This window comes from Peromyscus californicus, unplaced genomic scaffold, assembly GCF_007827085.1.
Source record: "Peromyscus californicus insignis strain IS unplaced genomic scaffold, ASM782708v3 Scaffold_6__1_contigs__length_162567912, whole genome shotgun sequence".
In the NCBI taxonomy this organism is placed as follows: domain Eukaryota; kingdom Metazoa; phylum Chordata; class Mammalia; order Rodentia; family Cricetidae; genus Peromyscus; species Peromyscus californicus.
Window position 1 is genome coordinate 66,350,276 of NW_026294584.1, and position 22,804 is coordinate 66,373,079.

General features: G+C 39.8%; 1 protein-coding gene across 1 annotated transcript in view; it reads left to right on the forward strand.

Moving 5' to 3' along the window:
• Window positions 1-22,804, forward strand: part of Klhl7 (kelch like family member 7) — a 53,977-nt gene that overhangs the window by 18,520 nt on the left and 12,653 nt on the right. Inside the window, exons 5-7 of the mRNA XM_052721837.1 lie at window positions 6,636-6,811; window positions 10,078-10,252; window positions 11,888-12,030. Of these exons, the coding sequence (XP_052577797.1) occupies window positions 6,636-6,811; window positions 10,078-10,252; window positions 11,888-12,030 (494 nt within the window). The remainder of the gene's footprint in view (window positions 1-6,635; window positions 6,812-10,077; window positions 10,253-11,887; window positions 12,031-22,804) is intronic.

The window sequence follows — 22,804 nt, forward strand, 5'->3', positions numbered from 1 at the left end:
TTGTTTGTCCTTTTGTTTTGTTTTTCAAGACAGGGTTTCTCTTTGTAACAGCTCTGACTGTCCTGGAACTCACTTTGTAGACCAGGCTGGTCTCAAACTCAGAGAGATCCACCTGCTTCTGCCTCCCGGGTGCCGAGATCAAAGCTATGCACCACCACATCCAGTAGTAATGTGACTTTTATAATGGCTTTCATTCATCAAAGACAAGCAACAAGGATGCTATTTATTCATGGTAGTTTTATATGGAAAACATGAACATTTTTCCTACAGGACTCATGATGTGCTAAGAAAACTGAGGTTGTATTTTTAACTTCCTGAAGTCATGTAGTCACTCTGTGAGTGATCTGGAAATGGAGTTTGAGTAAGCTGATGCTTGTTTAGTACACCGTGCTGTCTCTCCATTGACCAGTATGTTTTGCAGTAGGAAATAGAGAAATCATAAATTAAGGTGAGATGATCCTTACTGGCAGCGAGCAAGTACTCAGCTCTTTGTAGTTACATTTTCCTACCCATACTGTAATTCATAGACTTTAGGGAAAGAGAAAGCTGGAGATCCAGGACAACATGGAGAAAAAGTAGAATCAAGGAAATCGAGGGGCCTGGAACCTAGTCGACACTCAGATCTCTGACTCGAAGGAAGGATGGAGGGATGCTGAGGACAGGAAATGAAGGCTGGGCAGAGGGCTTCTGGGGCTGCTCGGACCTCTTCTGTCCCAATTTTTCCTATGCTTCCTCCCTAGGGCACTTTGTACTCCTTCCAGCACACATACTGTGAGCCTAGGGAGGAAAAAACTTGGAAGGCTGTCAAAAAGGAAACAGGATAATTGTAGGAAAGAATAAAGGTCAGACAAAGGGATAAAGATGAGACTGGTCTGGTATCCAGAAAAGGAACTGCATTTGATGGAGTGGGACAAGTAGCTATGGAGTAAACATAGTGATGGAATTTCTTTGTTAGCCATAGGTCAACATGGTAAGACCCTACATTAGGAAATAAATACTGCCTTTTATCTACCTGTGTACCAGGCATCCTCTGGACTATAGTTAATAGCTCTATCGATCTAGCTTTTTACTTCTTTTTTTTTGGAGGGGGGATGGAGGTTAACAAAGCTAAGAGAGAAAGGATACCCCAGTGGCCTAGAAAGGAGCCTGATTCTGAGCCTAAGCCTGGGACAAAGACAGTGACTTCAACTAGGCATGATAGCTGAAGTGAGAGGATTGCCCCTATTTCAAGGCCAGCCTGGGCTACAGAATGAGACCTTGTCTCAAAAAAGGGGACAGAGGCGGACAGTGGCTCTGAGCCATTTGCAGTCCCTCAGTAACTTGGTGAAGGTAGGATGAGAGGACCCGCTTCTGCCTGCTTTCTGTGTGGATCTGAGCATAACTGTCGCTGCCAGCCCGTTAGAGAACTCCTGCCCAAGATTTCCTTTGCAAGATTTCCTTTGCTTCTCTTCTGCTCAAAATATATCTTGCCACTCTTATACAGGTGCTGAGGGAACCCATGGTAACTGATTGAATTGGGCAAAACACAACCAGACATGATGATGCACACCTACAATCCAATACTGAGAGAGCAGAGGCAGATTCAAGACCAGCTTGGTGTATACAGCTAGTCCAGGCTAGCCAGGGCTTTATAGTGAGACCTGGTCTCAAAATAACAAAAGAAAACAAAATCATACAAAGTTCAAGGAAACCTAGTAGTTTGAGAGACAGAAAAATCACACTAAACAGCCAAAATGAATAGCTCCCAGGGGCAAGAAATAGAAAGAAAATTAAAAATAGATAAGGCGGGTGGTGGCGGCGGCATGCACCTTGAATCCCAGCACTTAGGAGGCAAAGGCAGGTGGATCTCCGTGAGTTCAAGGCCACCCTAGTCTACAGAGTGAGTTCTAGGACAGGATTGTCTATACAGAGAAATCCTGTCTTGAAAAACCAAAATAATAAATAATAATAATAATAATAATACAGAAAAGGCCAGGCAGTGGTGGTGCACTAATTTAATCCTAGCACTTGGGAGGCAGAGCCAGGTGGATCTCTGTGAGTTTGAGGCCAGCCTGGTCTACAGCCAGGGCTATACAGAGAAACCCTGTCTCAGGAAAAAAAAAATACAGAAAAGATGTTTGAAGGGGCAAAAGCCCTATGGTTTTCCAATCTTCACATTTAATCAAATTGTAAAGTAGATGCCCCGTAAAATTCACACTAAAGATCAGTTGGGAAACTATCCATTTTACAATACTACAAATGAAAGGAAGCCATTACTGAAAGATGAAAGAGCCCGTAGAGGAAGAAACAGGGCACTAATATGAAGCAGGAGCTCCAGGAGCAGATAAAAGAAGCATAAAAGTCAGCGAACTGCAAAGGAAAAATCATTTGGACTTTAAAGACAATTTCAGGCTGAGTACAAAGGCTGACTCATGAACTAAGATATTCCTTAGCTATATCCTAGTGATATTTTTTATCTTTAAAAATCGAGAGCTTAGATTTGAGGTGATGAAAATGCTCTGGAGCTAGATAATAATCGTGCCGGGATGACATGAGTATACTAAACGTGACTGGTTGTAGATTTTGTTATATGAATTTACCACCAAAAAATTAACATCTAATGTGTAAGTTTTTAGAGATAAGTGATAGGTTACCAAAACAAACAATTTCTATCATATCATGGTTGAGTATGAAATGTCCCACAAAATGACTTCTGTGTTTGAAAACGTAGTCTCCAATTCTTGAGAGACTATTGGATCAGGAGAGTACTAGCTTCATCACTAAGAATATCCTGGTTAGAATTTTTTAGTGGTGGAAAATGAGCTGTTTTGTTTTGTGAGACAGGGGCTGTAGCCTTGTCTGGCCTGGGAACTCAGTGTGTACACCAGAGCTGGTCTCAAACTTACAGAAATTCACCTGCCTCTGCCTCCTGAGGGCTGGAAGGCATGGGCTACCATGTCCAGCAAAATAAGATGACTTTTGTTGTTTTAAACAGAAAGGGAATTTGAGAGGCTATGATACATAACTCATGAAATTGCCCATACCTCAAATGTCGGGCTTAGAAGAAGTAGAATTTGAGTAACAAACGTGTTTAGCTAGATTCTAGATTCTGTGATCAGAGAATGAGTACAAGTTTATTCCCTCAGAGTGTTCACAAGTACTAGTGACCAGCAACGGAAAATCCAGAGCTCCTGAAAGGAAAGAAGTGTAGGGCCTAACCCCCAACAACAGTGCCGTACGGCAAGAAATTAGCTCTAGAAGGGCCTGTTCCTTCAGCACTTGGAAATTGAAAAGAAAATTTTAAAGAAGTATTAAAAACCAAATTATAGGCTATTAAAAGTGATAACACAATAAATCAGAATCTTTGGAATATAACCAAAGCATTTTTTAGAAAAATGTATTTTTATCTTTCTTGGTTTAAGCATCCTGCTCAAAGAGGTAAGAAAGCCTTTCAAAGTCTGTTAAGAAGGAAAGCTCAAAGAACAGCTTCAAGAGTGGCACTGTGTCTAGGAAAGCAAAAGGCAAGACTAAGCTGTCTTCAGAAGCAGAGAGCCAGTCACCTCAGATGGCTGGGGAGGTCCCGGTGTGATGTCTTTATGAGTTAGTGCTAGTACACACACAAAGTTGAGATTCATTTTTATTATTTAAATTTCAGATCAATAAAAAAGAGTAGAAGCTTTCCAGAAATAGGATTCCCATAATGCCAACTTTGAACAAAGAACAAGTATATGTGTATATACAGATGTGCATACAACTTTAGCTTTACTTAGAACCAGTATTGTTTTTAGTGCTAAAACCATTTCAAATCCAGCAATGAATGTATTTTTCTAAAGAAGTCTTCCCTTCTCCAATTGAAGATGATAATAACGGGGGCTGGAGAGATAGCTCAGTGGTTAAAGGTACTTTTTACTCTTGCAAAAGACCTAGATTCAGTTTCTCAGCACCTACATGAAGGCTCACAACTGTCTGTAACTCTTGTTGCACGAATCCTAAATGGTCTTGTAATAAAAACCCAGAGCCAGATATCAGGGTGAAAGCTGAAAGATCATAGAAGCAGAGCAAGCCACAGCCACCACCTCTTACCACACCAACTCCTCAGCGTGAAAGAGAGCAAGTTCCTGTCTCCTCCGGCCTTATACTCCTTTCTCTGCCCAGCCATATCACTTCCTGTCTCAACCCTCCTAGTGCTGGGATTAAAGATATGTGATCCCAAGTGCTGGAAATTAAAGGTGTGTGCCACCACTGCCTGGCTCTGGTTCTCTTTTAAAAGACTGGATTAATCTTGTGTAGCCCAGTGTGGCCTTGAACTCACAGAAAACCAGATCTCTGCCTCCCGAGTGCTAAGATTAAAGGTGTGTGCCACCACTGCCTGACCTTTAGGTTTAATCTAATGGCTGGCTGATCTTCAGGCAAATTTTATTAGAGTACAACACTCTTTAGTTCCAAAGGTCTGACACCCTCTTTTGGCTTTTGTGGACACTGTATGCACATAGTGCACAGACATAATGCAGGCAAAACACACACATAAAATTATTTTTTTAAAAAATGATGATAATGCTGGTGAAGATTAATTAATGTTTGTGATGACAGAAAGTTTAAGGGAACTCTATTTTCAGTTTGAGTGTAAACCTAAAACTACCCTCTGAAGTTTATTACTAATAGAGGATATATTCAAAAATTCCATCCTCTTTCACTGTCTAGAATTCTCAAAGATTACTCACAAGCTAAAATCTAAACACAACAGTAGGTGATGAAGGCACTTCTGTGCTGTCAGTAACTATTTGTGATGTTTAAGAAAATGAAAGTTTTAACTGGTTATAGTGGCATGTGCCTGTAATTCTAGCACTCAAGAGACTGAGACGAAAGGATTGTGAGTTTAAGGCAAATCTGGATAACATATTGAGACCTCATTTGCAAATCAGTAAAAACATAAATCATAAACCACAGGCCAAATAAACCACAGGCCAAATCTAGTCATCTCACTGGTGGAAGCAAATCTATGTAAAAGTAGCATGCTTTTTGCCATGAGTGTTCAGAATGCTGTGGCATCAAGTCAGTGCATTTTTACAAAGGAGATGAAAGATACCAGCTACCCTGACAAATTGGTTGGTAGTGATGAGTTACGGTATAAATATGAAAGCATCAAAACTATATTGGCCAGACATGGTAGTGCACACCTTTAATCCCGGTGCTTGGGAGGCAGAGGCAGGCAGATCTCTGTGAGTTCAGACAGCCTGGCAAATTCCAAGCCACCAGGGCTATAAAACAAAACAGCAACAGAAATCAGCCCATAACATGGTAATAAGTGACATGAAATTGAAACTGGGGGAGAGGTACTCAGTTAATATTTAGAAAGGCATTTATTTGCAAATTCAAACACCAAAATAAGAGTTTGCCAAACTCTTTCTGTGAAGGAATAGATAGTAAATATTTTAGGCTTTGTTAGCATTTGTCTTTCCCCATTTCCCCCTTCTCTTCTTCCCTGCCTCCCCTGCCCACTACTACTTCTACTCTCCTCCTCCTCCTCCCCCTCCCCCCTCCTCTTTTAAGCATTTAGACATGAAACATAAAAACAGTAACCCTAGCAAGGTGGCACACAAACAGATTAAGGACTGACTAGATTTGGCCTGTGGACAGTACTTTGTCTCCTTATAGAGAACATAAGAAATTCCCTCCAAAACAAAAGTAGAATAATTGGGAAAAGGCTAAATTGAAAATATGCAAAACTTTTTTTTTTAATATTTATTTATTTTATATGAATGACCTGTCTTCATGCACACCAGAAGAGGGAATCAGATCCCCATTACAGACAGTTGTGAGCTGCCATGTGGGTGCTGGGAATTGAACTCAGGACCTCTGGAAGGGCAGCCAGTGTTCTTAACCACTGAGCCATTTTTCCAGCCCCTGGAAAATATACAAAACTTATGAGAGGAAAATATATATTTTTATCGGTATAGTATAAGAAAAGGATGTAAGAAAAGCTGAATGTCATAAATAATTTAGAGTGGAATAAATTGAAATGTCAAGTTGTTTTTTCAGTTGCATGTATTGTGGATTAATGTGCCCAGTATCAGGAGACAACTTGTGGGAGTTGACTCCTTTCCTGCACATGGGTCCCAGGGATATCAGGCTTGGTGGCAAGTCCTTTTATCTGATGAACCGTCTCCTCGCCCAATGTCTAGTTCTTACATGGACCTCTTCCTCTATGTTGCAGCTATCCCCCCAAAACAATCCAAAAGATCAGTGCAATCCTAACAAAAATCATCTCATTTTTAAGTAAGATGTGATATTTAGTTTTAAGTTTATTTGTAAAAGGAAGTGTTTAACAATGCTTAAGAGAAGCTTGGAAAAATTGATTACTGTCTTATTATTGTCAAGCATAAGATAATCTCATATTGCCACAAAAATAGAAAGGTTATTGGAACAAGGCCTAGATTCATGAGATCTACTTAAATTTTCCTCAAGCCTTGCTTTGTCTCCTCCCCTGCACCCCCCTAAAACACATAGCACTTTTTTTTTTTTTAATCAAGGTATTACTCTGTAGTCTAAACTAGCCTATAATTTGAGATTTTCCTGCATTATCTTATCAAGTTCCGGGGTAATACATGTTTTTCTAAAAGCGGTGTCTTCTGTTTTTCTTTTCTCTCTGTGTTTAGGTATAAGTGTGCTTGCCGAGTGTCTGGACTGTCCTGAACTGAAAGCAACAGCAGATGACTTTATTCATCAGCATTTTACTGAAGTTTACAAAACTGATGAATTTCTACAACTTGATGTCAAGCGAGTAACTCAGCTTCTCAGCCAGGACACTCTGACTGTGAGAGCAGAGGATCAGGTAGCTAACCATATTGTCGTCTTAGGTGTTTCTTGGTAGAAAATTCTTTATCAATTCCTTCTACATGATGTTTTAATATATGACAACAAAAAGTCTTGTATTAGGAGAAAATGTGTTCTTTATAATAAATACATTATCACATTATCCATTTTCATTGGAAAAGTCAAGACTATTTGAACTACAGACTGCATGGTAGAGATAAAACTATTGGGTACTATGTTAGACACAGCAATGCCTCCCCCAAAAGATTTCCTAAACTTATGTTACCTTACATGTAGTAGTGAACTTAGAGCATGTGTCCAAGATGAGGATGAGAGGATGGGTAGGTTATAATTATAATTATGTATATAACTATGATAATAAGGGTCCTTAATTGTGGAAGAGGGTACAGTGTACAAAAGATTTGACCAGTCATTGCTGCTTTGGAGGTGGAGGAGGTCCACAGTACATATGGTTGATAAGAGACTAGAAGTGATCAAGGAATACTTTGTCATATGGGGCCTCCAGGTAGCCCTTCTGGCCTTGATTTTAGCCCAGCATGACTTGATTTACATTGTTTTCTAGAACCATCAGTTTAAGTGTCAGGTGTGTAAATTCGCCAAAGGTAGTTAGGAGCAGGTTGTGTGACTTTAATAGACTCACAGTTCTATATGTCAGGCACAGCAGTGTGCCTAAAGTTCAGTTACCTAGGAGGCTAAAGTAGAAGAGTGAATTGAGCCCAAGATGTTGAAACCAGCTAGAATATAATGTGACCTTACATTCTAGCAAATGTAGATTTAAAAAAAAAGAAAGAAAGAAAGAAAAAGAAACAAAAGGAAGATAAAAATTTCAGTTCTCAAGACTGGAGAGGTTGCTCAGTGGTTAAGCACACTGGCTGCTCTTCCAGAGGACCTGGGTTCGATTCCCAGCACCCTCGTGACAGCTCACAACTGTCTGTAACTCCTGTTCCAGGGGATCTGACACCCTTAACACCACAAACATACATGCAGACAAAACACCAGTGCACATAAAATACAAATAAATAAATTATTTTAAGGAAAAAAAAACTCACATCAGTTCTCTCATCAAAATTAACTGGCTTGTGTGCAGGTGAAGAAAACATGACTTTATACTGGAAAACCTGACAGATACTGCCAGCTGGTGGTCGTCAGTGATGTCATACTGAGTACATGCTCACTTGATGTCATAAAAAAGCGAATTATCACTGGTTTGGTTGGGTTTTGTCAACTTGACACAAACCTAGACACATCTAGAAAGAGGGAATTTTAAATTTTGAGAAAATGTCCTTATAAGAGTGGCCGGGGGCTGGAGAGATGGCTCAATGGTTAAGAGCACTGCTTGCTCTTCCAGAGGTCCTGAGTTCAACTCCCAGCACCCACATGGTGGCTCACAGCCATCTCTAGTGGGATCTGATGCCCTCTTCTGGCATAAAGTTGTACATGCAGATAAAGAAGTCATATACATAATAAATAATTTTTAAAAATCTTTAAAAAAAAAAAAAAAGACTGGCCTGTAAGCAAGTCTGTGGGGCATTTTCTTGATTAATGATTGAGACGGGAGAGTCCAGCAAGCCAGGAGGAACAAGCCAATAAGCAGAGTTCCCCATGGCCTCTGCTTCAGTCCCTGGCTTCCAGATTCCTGCCTTGAATTCCTACCCCGACTTCCCTTAGTGATGGAGTGTGACCTGAGAGATAAAGCTAAAATAAACCCTTTCCTCCTTGAGTTGCTTTGGTCATGGTGTGTTATCAAGCAACAGAAACCTAAGACAACCATTGTGGTCACCTCCCCAAAGGCATACTAGGTTAATGCACAAGGATCCAGCAAACCGAAACGGAGGACAGTTACCTGACCAGAATTCAGAAAGAAGGCAGGTCAGAAGCTCCCACAGTCTGTCTAAAAATCCTTAGGTGATTTATTGACTTAATATAATATAGTCTCCTTAATGGAGTAATGGGAAGGAAAATCATACTAGATAAACACTAGAGAAATATAAAAATTATGGTATTAATATAGGAATATTAACTCATTGGTTATGACAGATGCCTTATACTGTAGTGACTGGGTGCAGAGAATACTAAATCTAATCTGTTATGCACTTGACCGTAGCAAAAGACCAAAAAGCAATCTAAACATGTTGTAAAATAAAAAGCCTGTCTTTAAAATTCCAGTTCCCATAATTTATTAACTAGCTCAAACATATGTGTAGTAAATGAGTATGTATATGAAATAAGTTGTTGGTGATATTTAATGATTTATAAGTTAAAGTATATTAATGAACTTGAACTTGTTCAGTGCAGTTAAATGAATGTTATAGTATTTTTTAAAGCAATTCTCATAAATATCCTATATTTTATTAAATATAGAATTGTATATCTTAAATTTTTTTAGAAGCGGTTAAGTCTGTTGCTTCACAGTGTAGAAATACAAGGTTAAAATAAATAACTCTTTTACCTCCTGCAATGGAAGCCCTCTTGGGAAACCTGTGTTCCTGGTCCTGAGCATATATTGGGGCTGTCACTGACTAATTGACTTCTTTCGGTATCATATGACTGCTTCTGAAGAGGAAGCGGTGGTTTGTTTTAAAAAACACATCAGAAATTTTGGGACATCATAACTTGCTGCTCTGCCCATGGAGTTCAGTTCCCAGCACCACATCTGCCTAGAACACAACTGCCTAGTCACAACTGCCTAGAACTCCAGCTGCCAAGAATGTGATAACCTCTTCTGGCCTCTATAAGTACCTACCAACATGTGGAGACACATACACTCATAGACATAAGTAAAAATAAGTCCTTCTACAGAATTTTATTTTTATTATTTTTAATTAATGTATATGTGTGTGGATATGTGCACTTGTGTGCAAGTGCCCTTAAAAGCCAGAGGCATTGGACCCGCTGGAGCTGGAGTTAGAGACCATTGTGACATGGGTGCTAAGAACCAAACTCAGGCCCTCTAGAAGAGCAGTACGTGCTCTTAACAGCTGAACCATCTCTCCAACCCCATAAATCTTTTTTTTTTAAATCACAACTTTAACATCCTTCCCATTACTGTGTGTATTAGTAGTTAGTTATAGCAAACATACTGCCTATAAGGCTCACTAACACAGTGTGTAAAGTGTTGGAGGTATAATCAGGTGTTGAGGAATGCAAATGAGTATTTGGACAACATACTGAGAATAATTGTCCCCTTTTCAGTGTGAGAGTGAAAATAGATGTTTGGAATTTCGCTGCCATCTGCGAACTTTACTCTTCTGTTTTCCCCTTTAGGTTTATGATGCTGCAGTGAGGTGGCTGAAATATGATGAGCCTAATCGCCAGCCATTTATGGTTGATATCCTGGCTAAAGTCAGATTTCCTCTTATATCGAAGAATTTCCTAAGTAAAACAGTACAAGCTGAACCACTTATTCAAGACAATCCGGAATGCCTTAAAATGGTGATAAGTAAGTTGCCTTCATACCCATTTATATATGGATCACATGGCCATCTTCCATGGACTAAAAACCCATTCAGTGGCTCAGACTCACTAGCCAGGGAAAAACATTGAAGACATCTTCATAGTGTGGGTTCTCAGCCCCCTGAAAAGGATTAGCCTCAGCCATTATAGTGAAAAAGTGAAGTTTTTTCCCACCTTGGGCCTTTTCTAATTTGTTCACAATAGCTTTCATGTACTTTGTTCATACTGTTTCCTTTTTATTTAATTAAGTAGTGTCCCATCTCAGCAAATCTGAATGAAGAAGTGTGGTAACTAGTCAAGCATGTTTTACATGTTTTTGGTTTTGTTTGTGAACTGTATCTAGGTTCTGTATCTACTTTTTTGTGAAGTTGCTGGACTTCAACTTACGAAGAGGATAGCTTCATAATTTTATTTTATGTAAAAAGTATTTTCCTACTTTGCCTCTTTTCCTTTCCAACATTTATGAGATTTTTTTTCAAATTTCAATTTTTGTTGAGAAGAAAATATGAGGTAGGAAATACAATTTTTCCTGTACTATCTAACATTAATAGACAATCCATTTTCCCCACACTAATTTAAAATGACATCTTAAACAGTTTTTGATTATGTGACTCGGCCAAATTAAGGAAGATCCATAATAGTTTTGAATCCTCATTGCATGTGATCTAAGATAGCTCTTCTTAAAGTTTTATGTGCATCTGAGTTAACTTGGGATTGTCCAGTGCACAGGTGATGGTGTGGTAGCTTTTAGGTAGTGGGGTTCAGCATTTCTAAGGTGATGGTGTGGTAGCTTTTAGGTAGTGGGGTTCAGCATTTCTAAGGAAGCTGCTACTGTGTGAACCACGTTCGCATGACAAGTAAGAGGGGCGTTTAACACCAACTCCCTGGTGCCCACAGCAGAGATTGTAACTGGTCTGTGGTAGGAACCAGGTAGAAATAGAGATTTCTCATGTGATTCTAACATGCAGTTAAAACAGAGCGTTGATGGTAGTGGTACATATTTGTTATCTATCTCTACATTAAGGAACTGAGGCAAGAGGCTTACTAGTTAGAGGACAGCTTCCTGTGTTACATAGTGAAACCTTATTTCATGAGGAAAAAGAAGACTGAGATTACTGGGTTTAAGAGATCTGGAGTTCAGTGATTATTATTTTAACAACTACTCTTGAGTAACCCATTAATTCATTGGCACGTAGTAAGTGGGTGACATAGTCTTAGTAATATTGATTGCTGAGAATTGTAAATTAATTAAGATGAGGATTCTTAGACATTTATCCTGCCTCTGTCTTCTTTCTTCCTAGAACACTAGAGGGATCGAAAAGTAATTTTAAGTTACAGGAGGATTAAAAAAAAAAAGGACTACTTTTTTTTTGTTTTAAAGATTTATTATTTATACAATGTTCTGTCTGGGTGTTTGCCTGCACACCAGAAGAGGGCATCAGAACTTATTATGGAAGGTTGTGAGCCACCATGTGGTTGCTGGAAATTGAACTCAGGTCCTCTGGAAGAGCAGCCAATGCTCTTAATCTCTGAGCCATCTCTCCAGCACCTACCTTACTTTTCAAATCTTTGACTTAGTAGTACCTGAAGCTCTTGAAGAGTCACCATGTATTTTGTGCAGGTGGAATGAGGTACCATCTGCTGTCTCCTGAGGATCGAGAAGAACTCGCAGGCGGCACACGGCCTAGAAGAAAGAAGCATGATTACCGCATAGCTCTGTTTGGAGGCTCCCAACCACAGTCTTGTAGATATTTTAACCCAAAGGTAACTAATTTTTTCTGATTTTTATTTTGAAGGAACTGAGCACATATAGAGACTAACATATCTCATGGTAAGTAAAAATCGATTGCCTAGTTACTGTTGTTTTATAGGGTAAGGAAATTGAGAATTAGATTTTAAATGTCCCCTATAGCTTCTCTGGAGTGCTTTAAAAAGAACCACTACAGAGAAGACAAAGTTCAATCTTTGTTAGCAAGTCCATGCACTGATTCTAATGTCCTTGCTTTCATTAGATGATTTTCTTCAGTGAAAATCAGCTTCTTAGGCTAGATGTGTTTTTTTTCTTTAGTAATTATAATGCATTGTCATTCTAGACAATTTGGAAAAATGTAGTCACAAAGAAAAAAGATAGATACCTTTATCCAACTATCTAGAAACAACACTTTTAGTGTGTTTTCCAGTACATTTAATACCAATTAGAGAAGCAGATTATGAGTCATAGGTCTAGGGACACAAGTTTTTAAAATATGGAGGTGTTTTGTTACATCCTTGAGATGGCCCAATCATATTTCTCCTTGTGTCTTGGTCCTGTGTGTTTGGATATGGAGAAATACAATATTTTTCTGATATTGCATGCATTGCTGGAGCAGAGCAAATACCAAAGTCCTAAATGATAACTCCCAGAATTTGCAATAAGGTATCCATAACCCATGCTGAATCCAAGCATAACATGATACCTTTCTTTTATAAGTCCCCTCCCCTTTTCAGTTGATGGTTAGTACTTGGCATTAAGATACTTGTCTGATACCTTTTTCTATGTAAAGTAGATCCTTCAAGACATCCATGTAATAATGTAGTGTTGATCTACAAGTTATTTATAAAAGCAGAGAGATGTCAAGTTCGAATCTGTATTAAGTATCAATTCCTGGGAAAGCAAACATTATCTCCTTCCAAATGCTGGTTCCCTCAGATTGTGGTAACAAATCAGGCTTTAGAATTGGTCACTGGTGCTGAGGTGTCAGCAGCGGCCAGCTACATTGGCCTTGGGCAACTGTAACTTCTGTGACTACTGGCTTCGGCAGCCTCTCAGTAGCGCTGTGGTCATTCATACACACTCACTGGGCGTGCATTAGGCTGGCTGGAGTGGGAAGGCATAGATGCAGTTTTGTACACAAGATACTGTTTATAGTTGTTTGGGGGCCACCTATTGTCAGCAGTCTTGCATTCTTTCTGTTTGTTTGTTTGTGTTCATTTTAGTAAGCCATTAATAATGCCCCCAAAATGATTTTTTTTAAAGTAACCTTTGGCACCCCCGTACCTAAAATGAACAGCTAGCTCAGTCACTAAAGTGTTGGCCTTGCAAGCACTTAAGACCTATAATCCTCATTTGAAGCCTCCACAAATCCAGTCTTGTGTTTCTATACAACAGAATTTTAGTTTTGTGGTTAGATCCATTACACTTATTGGGGGTGGGTTAATGATATGTTGGTGGCCTGTGTCAGACATTTGCTGTCTGTTAGAACAAACTGGTGAACCAGGCTATATGTGCTTAGAAGACCGATACCTACTTAAAGAAAGTTGCTTTATTTGCTCCATAATCCCAGATGTGCACTGTGATCTTATTGGGACATTCCTGAAGCCATATAAAGGAAGTATCTGTTGCCCCAGAATCACAGGGTAGCCTGAGCTGCTGGGTCATACTACCATAGCTTGTTCCACTTATTAGAGGGCTTTCTTCTCTGGAGTTTAAAAGGAACAGTCAGATCTCTCCTGTCTGATATGTAGGAGGAGCTAGGACATTAATCTGTCCTGCATATACCAACATACTATAGACCAGGGGGTTGGCAGACTTCTGTAAAAAAAAAAACAACAGAGAAAATATTGTCACCTTTGCAGACCATATTTTCTTTGCCACAGCTACTCAGTTATGTTGCTATAGAAGATAAATAGCCGTAAACAGTATATAAACACAAATGGGCATAGTTTTATTCCATAAAATTTTATTTACAAAAACAAAATGATTAACTGGATTTGGCCTTTGGGCCATTGTTTTCCAACCTCTGTTCTAGACCCATAGAGACAATAGACAAGTAGGGCCATTAAAGTAACCAAATGAGTTAGCTCATCTTCTGTCTTTACTAAGAAATGGAGGGTTCTTTACTGTCTTGGTCTCCAGAACTGCTCAGCATCATGGGCATCAACAACATTGTCTGTGACGATCTTTGTGAAGATGAGCTGGTCCATGTTCCCTGCAGCTTATATTGTGGTGTGGAGTTAGAGTCAAAAGAATCTGGAGGTCAAATCATGACATCATTTTCTCTGGCAGTTGACAAGAAATTCCCTCTAGTAGGTAGTTAGCCTTAGCCAGCATGTTAGCTATATGCCAGATTTACAGCTTATATCAATCTGGTCCAGTTAAGAAGACCATACCTGGCCCTGCTTCATTGATAATTGGAGTTACCATTATTGCTGGTTCCTCCTCTGTTTTGCAGAGAAATCCTCCAGGGCTTCTCCTGAGAACATTTAATGTCATAACCCAGAAAGTGAGTGTTTTGCTGCCAGATACCAAAAACACCTCCCCAAGGAAAGGATCACATTCACTATATTTGTCAGTCCCTTCTGGGATGCTGTCACCCAGAAATTACTTCTGGACCATCCCTCCAGCCTCAAAATGCAGGCTTGCATATGGCTTCTTTCACGTTAGAAGACAGATGGGCTGCTATGAGATTCGTGGCCTGTATATGTGTAGTACAAGCCAATAAACCCAATTTCTTTAGTGTGTTTGAAAGGTTAGTCATATCTGCATACCTGTTTCATACCAGGTGAGGGTAAGCCTATTGAAATTTAAGTGATGATTTGCTTTTTAAATTTTTGGGAGCCTTTGCATGAAGAAAGGAAAAATAATACCCCTCCCAAGTATAAACTGAAAACCAGCAGTTTAAATTATACTTTTTACAAGCTACAGCTTTCAGGTGATAATCATAGTTGTACCCTTAAAGCCTAGCTGTAGTGTTTATTTAGGCAGTAAAAAAATAATCAAGCCAGGTGGTGAGGGCACACACCTTTAATCCCAGCACTTGAGAAGCAGCGGTGGGCAGAGCTCAGTGAGTTCAAGGCCATCCTGGTCTGCAAAGCGAGGTTCAGTACAGCAAAGACTATTATACAGAGAAACCCTGTCTCGAAAAAATAAATAAATAAATAAAAATTAAAAAAAAAATAATAAAAGAAAGAAAGAAAAAAAGAATAATCAAACCAAAATCTGGTAGAAAACATTTTAAAACATCAATAAATAAAGGACTATTCTGGTGTATTTGATGGGCCAGAAGAATCTTAAATTCATTAGGGAGGCAAGGCGCATCATTGCTAGAATGAGATGAATGAGGAGAACTCTGACACTTTACCCTATGAACCTAACACTTTCCTTGGTATTGTTTTTTTATTGGACAGTTGACAAAAAATGGATATTCTGCAAAGCCCTGGTACTGAGACTGTAACTCCAGAATTCTCCCTTGATGCCTTGCTTTGTTCTTTAAAATGGCCCATTCTTAATGCCTTCTTTTGTACTCAACCAAAATTTTTATAGATTACCGGTGTTGAAAATTCAAATAATGGAGAAATTACCTACTTATTTAAAAATTGTCATCCCATCTGTTACTTCTTACTTCCTGAAACTAAGAACTATTAGAATCTACTTACAGTATTTATGGTGTCTCTTAAAAGAGCTAGCTCAAGCCAGGTATCAGTGGCACACACCTTTAAACCCAGCACTCGGGAAGCAGAGGCAGGTGGATCTCTGTGAGTTTGAGGCCAGCCTGGGCTATAGAGCAAGATCTAGGACAGGCACCAAAACTACACAGAGAAATCCTGTCTGTAAAAGAGAGAGAGAGAGCACCAAGAAAAAAGAAAAGAGAGCTAGGTCCTGTCTTTTATGTTGTAAAAACTCATCTTGAAAAACTTTGGCCAGTTGTTATTGTTAAAATATTTTAGTATTTAAATTGATTAGTCCTAATTATTTCTAATATTAAACAGATAAGGTGATTACTTTGATTACTTACTTGGGATGCCCCAAGTGAACATTATATCATTAGTCAAATAATAAACTGTTTAATAAGAAGTAATAAAGAGAACAATTTTTTTAAGAGGACTATTTTTAAGCAGTGCTTGTTAATTGAGTTATCCATCAGCTCCCCTATAAGCCTCTTTGATATTCCTTAGATATTACTGGTGTCAGAAGGCAAATGTTTGTATTGTTTGATCACAAAAAACTGAGAGTAAAAATTGTAAAAAGCGTCTCCCTTTTCCCATCTTGTACCTACTTTTCAGCTTTCAAGTGCTTAGTGATTGCTGAAAGATTTCATTGTATTCAGTGTTCTATGTGTGTGTACTCAGCTGTAGCATGGTCATGTGTTATGATACTGATACCTAAATAAAAGTTGACTTAATTGACCATTTTATTTGGATTCCTAATGAAAGGATGGACTGAAGGCTTAGAACTCTATGAAGATCTTCATTTAACCCCTTTCATGTGCAGAAGGAAAGGGAGACTTACCATAGAGAAGAAGGAATCTAGCATATTCTCTGGCAGGAAAACAAATAAATGGTAAATCCAGCAGAGGACCTGTGCTCATATGTTACAAAGGTAGAAAACCATATGAATTGTCTGCCATGTGGGATTCAGAGGTCCGTCTCAGCCTTCCCTCCCTGCACCTTGTATAGACCAGACTGACCTTGAACTCCTTGATCCTGCTGCCTCCACTTCCCAAGTGCTGGAATTACAAAGTCTCACTCAGACCGAGTATGAGGTTCGTATCTGGTCTGTTGTAAGGACTCAAGTGCATGAGGAAGAATGAACAAAGACAACACTGTATGACATTTCACAGGGAATTTGAGTACTTGGTTTTATGGGGTCGGATCTAAATATGAACTCACCCCCACCCCCTTTAAAAAGTTTCATCTTCAACCCAGAGCACATTTTCTCATTAGAAATACTATTTACTAAAGATTATCACACTTTTATCTCACAGTATGATAGCCACCTTCTCTCTTGAAGAAGGCAAGGAGACAGTTCTACCCTATGATGAGAGTGGAATCTTGACAGTTATATATTGTGTATGATTTTGAAAGAACATGTATAAAAAGCTAAAGAACAGACCTTCAAGGAAAGTAGCATTGCCTTTTTAAAACTAAGACTTTTGAGCCGGGCATGGTGGTGCAGGTCTTTCATCCCAGCACTCTGCAGGCAGAGGCAGAGGCAGGTGGGGCTCTGAGTTTCAGGCCAGCCAGGGTACACAGTGAAACTGTGTCTCAAAATGACAGTCTGATTGTTGCTCGAATAGTAGATATCTTTTAATAAAAATCCCAGAGCCAGATATTGGGGTAAATGCTGAAGGATCAGAGAGACAAAGGAACAACTGCCACGTCTCACCTCACCAACTCCACGAATCCTCTCTCCACGAGTCCTCTGACCGAATGAATGGCTCTGAGTTCTCAGCCAAAAGGCTCCAGCCAAAAAGGGCCTCTAGTTAAAAAGGCTTTGATTCCTGTCTCCCCACGCCTTATATACCTTTCTCCACCCAACCATATTACTTCCTTCCTAGTGCTGGGATTAAAGACATGTGTACTTCCCAAATACTAGTAGCAGAGGCATAAGTTCTCAAGTGCTGGGATTAAAGGTGTGTGATTCCCAAGTGCTGGGATTAAAGGTGTGTGCCACCACTGCCTGCCTCTGTTTCTCTCCTAGACTGAATCAATCTCATGTAATCCAGGGTGGCTTTGAACTCACAGGGATCCAGATGGATCTCTGCCTCCCAAGTGCTAGGATTAGAGGTGTGTGCCACCATGGCCTGGCTTCTATATTTAATCTAGTGGCTTGTCCTGTTTTCTGATCTTCAGGCAGATTTTGTTAGGGTACACTATATCACCACAACTGACTTTCAAAGATCCGGACTCTTGCTATGAGCCCTAACAGCTGACATTGCTGGAATGTGACAGGAATCATCATGGCACCTGTGGGCTTCCTCAGCTATCAGTATGAAGCTCACAGTCATGAGCTATTGTTCTTTTTGGCTTGTTCACAGTAAATGTTCTCCCTGAGTCTTTTCAGTAGACTGATTACCTTTATGTTCATAGACGATATTGGAACACTGCCTTAAAGACCTTACAAAATTAGCTATATTAGTTTGAGTCTTTCTTTGTTTATTTTGTGAGGTGGAGGTGGGATCATGAACATGCCATATGCATGTGGAGATCCGAGAACAGCTTACAGGATTGGTTCTCTTTCCATTATGTGTGTTCCAACATGAACTCACATGAACTCATCATGTGAGTTTACGAAGGGACTAAATTCAGGTCATTAAACTCAGCAACAAGCACCTTAACCAGCTGAGCCATCTTGCCAGTCCTCCTCTGTTTCCTTTAGTTATCTTCCTAACACATTGATTGTAGCGTCATGGACTTTAGCTCATATCCTCCATCCCACCTTGGTCTAGTACCTAAAATTCTTTCCTTCAGAAATGAATTGCTTTGTGTTGTAACTGCACCTTTAAGAAACTTGTCAGTGAAAATCTGACTAACCTGATGGTCTAGTTTCTTTTCTGTTGCTGTGGTAAGAGACTATGACCAAGAAGAATTTAGGGAAGGAAAGTACTTATTTCTGCTTACAGATGAGTCTATCATTGAGGAAAGTCAAGGCAGGCATTCAAGCGGGAACTAGAAACCATGGAAGAAAACTGCTGACTTGTACTTCAGCTCTTCATTCAGCCTGGGACACTTGCCCAGGGAATGACGACACCCACAGGAGGCTGGGCCAGCCTCCATCAAGACATTCCTCATAGACAAGCCTAATCTGATCTGAGTATTCCCTCAAGGCTATGTCCAGTGACAAAATTAGGATACAAATTAATTGTCATGGCCAACATTAATTATGGTAAATTGATAGATCATACAGAGAGTTGGAGAAAGTCAAAACTTCAGGAATGTGAGAAAGGCTGTAAGTGGGAAGAACTAAAGAATAAGAATGGCTCTGTGTGGTGGTGCCTTAGGGGCTGTAGCCATCTGGAAGTGGCTGGCAGGAGTGGGAATGGAGTGCTTAGCTCTCCATCTGGACTTCTGCATGTCAGGATCCAGAAGAAGGGAATCAGTGATGTCTGAGCAAGGGTCTTCCTCTCTGCACTGGTGAATGAAGATCTTTTCACCCAAGACTCTTTTGAGAAAGATTTATTTGGAAAGGAGGTGTAGAATGAATTGTTAGAAGGTCTTGTTAATAAAATCAAACCTGGTGCCAGTTATTGGGGTGAATGCTGGAAGATCAGAGAAGCAGAACAGGCCACAGCTACCTCGCCTTTCCAATTCCTCAGCTGATCCTGTTTTCTCAGACTGGAAACCTCTGAGTCCTTATCCAAATGGATCTCAGCTGAACTGCTTCTCGAAAGCCTGAAAGCTTAACCAGTTCTAGTTCCTGGTTTTCACGCCTTATATACCTTTCTGCTTCCTGCCATCACTTCCAGGGATTAAAGGCATGAGTCACCACGCCTGGCTGTTTCCAGTGTGGCTTTGAACTCAGAGATCCGGATGGATCTCTGCCTTCGGAATGCTAGGATTAAAGGTGTGTGTGCCACCATTTTCTGGCCTCTGTCTCTAGTGGCTGTTCTGGTCTCTGACCCCAGATAATTTTATTAGGGTGCACAAAATTTGGGGAACATAATATCACCACAAGGAGGAGTCCAGGAGAGTGGCTGCCTCTACCGGGTGGGAAAGAACAGCTGACAATTGAACAGGCAGGTGGTTTATATAGGATTTCTTAGGGACGGAGATTTTCCAGGGGAAGATTTTCTGTCCAGGGATTGGTTATTTTTTTCTACTCAGAGATTGGTTAGTTTCGTGGGTTAGGAGCAGAGATGGCCCTGATTTCAGAGCCAAATTGTGTTTCTTTCACTGGCCTTTCTTAGCTTTTTGGCTCTAATTCTAAGACCAGGGCATATTTCTTTCACTGGCTCTGATTCTAGGGACAGAGTGTTTCTTTGGCAGTGGTTTCAGAGTCAGGGAATGTTTCTTTGGTTCTGGGTTCAGGGATAGAGTGTTTCTTTCTCTGGCTCGGGTCCCAGATCTGGCTGTGTTTCTTTCACTGGTTTTGGGCTCCAGGGTCAGGGTGGGCTTCTTTAGCTGGCCCCTTTCCCTGCATTAAAGGCATACACTACTTCCACCACCACAGGCTTCAAACAGGTCTTTTTAAATAAGCTGAACTGTAAGGCACTAAATGGTAGCTGAAATGAGGATTTTGCATTCTTAGTAGAAATGTTTACAAAGGACATTTTGGCTACCTTCCTAAAAGATGGTAACCATTACAATATTGTATATAGCTAATGGTTATTAAACATAGTGTCTGACATATGCAATAATAATTGAGTTTAAAATTAACTGTCATTAAGTATGTTAAAGAGAACAAGAGCCAGACAAGGTATTATGTGCCTGTAGTCCTACTTGAGACCAAGAGTTTGAGATGTGACTCTACAACATAGCAAGGTCTTGATTCAAAAACTAAGAAAACTTGGAGGTTTTTTAAGAAACAGCATAAATTATAGGTCTCCAGGATTGAACTCAGGTTCAATTGAATTGAATTCAGCTTTGACAGGTATCTTTACCCTCTGAATTATCTTGCTACCTCTGAAGTTATTTTCATTCTTAAATTTGGAATGTAGGAAGACCCTGAGACACATGTTAAGATTTAGTTTTAATTAGGAGTATGAGCATGTGTGTGGGTGAGCAAAGGGTTCACATGAGTCTAGTTCCCCACGGAGGTCAAAAGAGGGTGTCAGATACTGTATTAGGGTTACCCCACTCCTGGTACCAAAATCTGTGTTAGTCAGGGTTTTCTAGAGCAGTGGTTCTCAACCTTCCTAATGCTGCAACCCTTTAATGTACAGTTCCTCATGTTGTGGTGACCCCCAACTCAAATTATTTGTGTTGCTCCTTCATAACTGTAATTTTGCTACTGTTATGGATTGTAATGAAATGTCATTACATTCTGGTGTTTTCTGGTGGTCTTAGGAGACCACTGTGAAAGGGTTGTTCAGCTCCCAAAGAAGTCGTGACCCACAGGTTGAAAACCACTGCTCTAGAGGCACAGAACTGAGAAAGAGTGTGTATGTGTGTGTATGGGGGATTTATTAGAATGGCTTTCAAGCTGTAGTCCAGCTAGTCCAACAAGAATCCAGTAATTGTTCAGTCCATGAGGCTAGATGTCTCATCTAGTCTTCAGTATATGCCAGAATCCTGAAGAAGTCAGTTCTAATGCCAGTGAAGGCACAAAGTAGCCAGCGAGAGCAAGCAGACAGAGAGAGTACGTTTCCTTGGTCCATGCCTGGTGTATAGTCTGCCAGCAGAAGGTGTGGCCTAGATAAAAGGTGGATCTTCCAACCTCAAAAGACTTGGATTAAAAGTGGGTCTTCCCACTTCAAATTATTTAAGAAAAATTCCTCAGCTGGATGGTCGTGGCACGTGCCTTTAATCCCAGCATTTGGGAGGCAGATCCAGGCAGATCCAGGCAGATCTCAGTGAGTTCGAGGCCAGCCTGGTCTATAAAGTGAGTGCCAGGACTGTTGCACAGAGACCCTGTCTTAAACAAAAAGGAAAACTTCTCACAGGTATATCTAGCCACTTGGGTTTCAGTTAATTCCAAATGTGGTCAAGTTGACAACCAAGAATAGTCATCACAGATCCCCTGGAGCTGAAGTTATAAGCAGCTGTGATCCACCCTACATTGGTGCTGGGAAACTAACTTGGGTCCTTTGCAAGAGAAGTATGTGCTCTTAACCACTAGGCCAATCTCACTAGTCCCTGGGCAGTTAATTTTAATTTGAAGAACACCAGGTGTTGGAGATAATTTAAAAGAATAAGTTGGCCAGTCTTTTCAGACTAAATTTAATTGAAGATCATAGAAAAATAAAGTAAGGTAAAGAAAGATAAATTATAGAGAATTTCCCACACAGCTTTCAGTAAATTGTGTGGAGTCATGGTGAGACCTGAGATTGAGTTAATGTAGTTTATTAAGTTGTATTTTTCTGCTCAGTGGATTTGTACAATATATGAGAATAATTTCGATTACCTTTAAAGAACTACTTACTCCCTATAGAATGTATGGTAGTTACTTTTCTTCTGCAGTATACAGTTTTCTCTAATGAATAAGTAAAAGTATTTATCCCTAGGCTTTCTGTGTCCATTGGATAAGACTAAAGGTTCAAAATGATGTCATGTTTATCTTGTAGTTGTGTTTGCCCACCAATAGGTATGCCACCAAGTAACCCAAGGAGACAAAGATCCTAATTTAAGGATAAAAACCTGAGTAATTAACGCTCTGTTTTCCTTATTTAAAAAACAATGTTTATCACTAAGAGTTAAAAGTACCTGCAAGTGCACTTTCTTTCCTAGGAGATCAGCCTTCTATTCTTAGGATATGTTCTAATCTAATAAACATCTGGCACAACAGATGCTAACAAGATGTAAATATCAGTTTGATATTCTTATAGGGACCTCAGCGGTAGGTAACATTCACACACAGTGCTTTGCTCAGTGATATTGGGAACCGTATGGATTTGTGCCTGATCCTGATCATTTTCAGCTATTTTGGAAAGCAGCAGAAACAAAGTGCCATATGCTATATATACCTTTGGGGACATTCCCCATGCACATACATGGTAGGTGGGTAGAAGCATCCTTGGATGCCACAAAACAGAAACGATAAACCAGGCTTGGATAAGTATTGTGTGTTTTCTCATATGTAGACTTTTCTTTTTCTTTTTTTTTTTTTTTTGGTTTTTCGAGA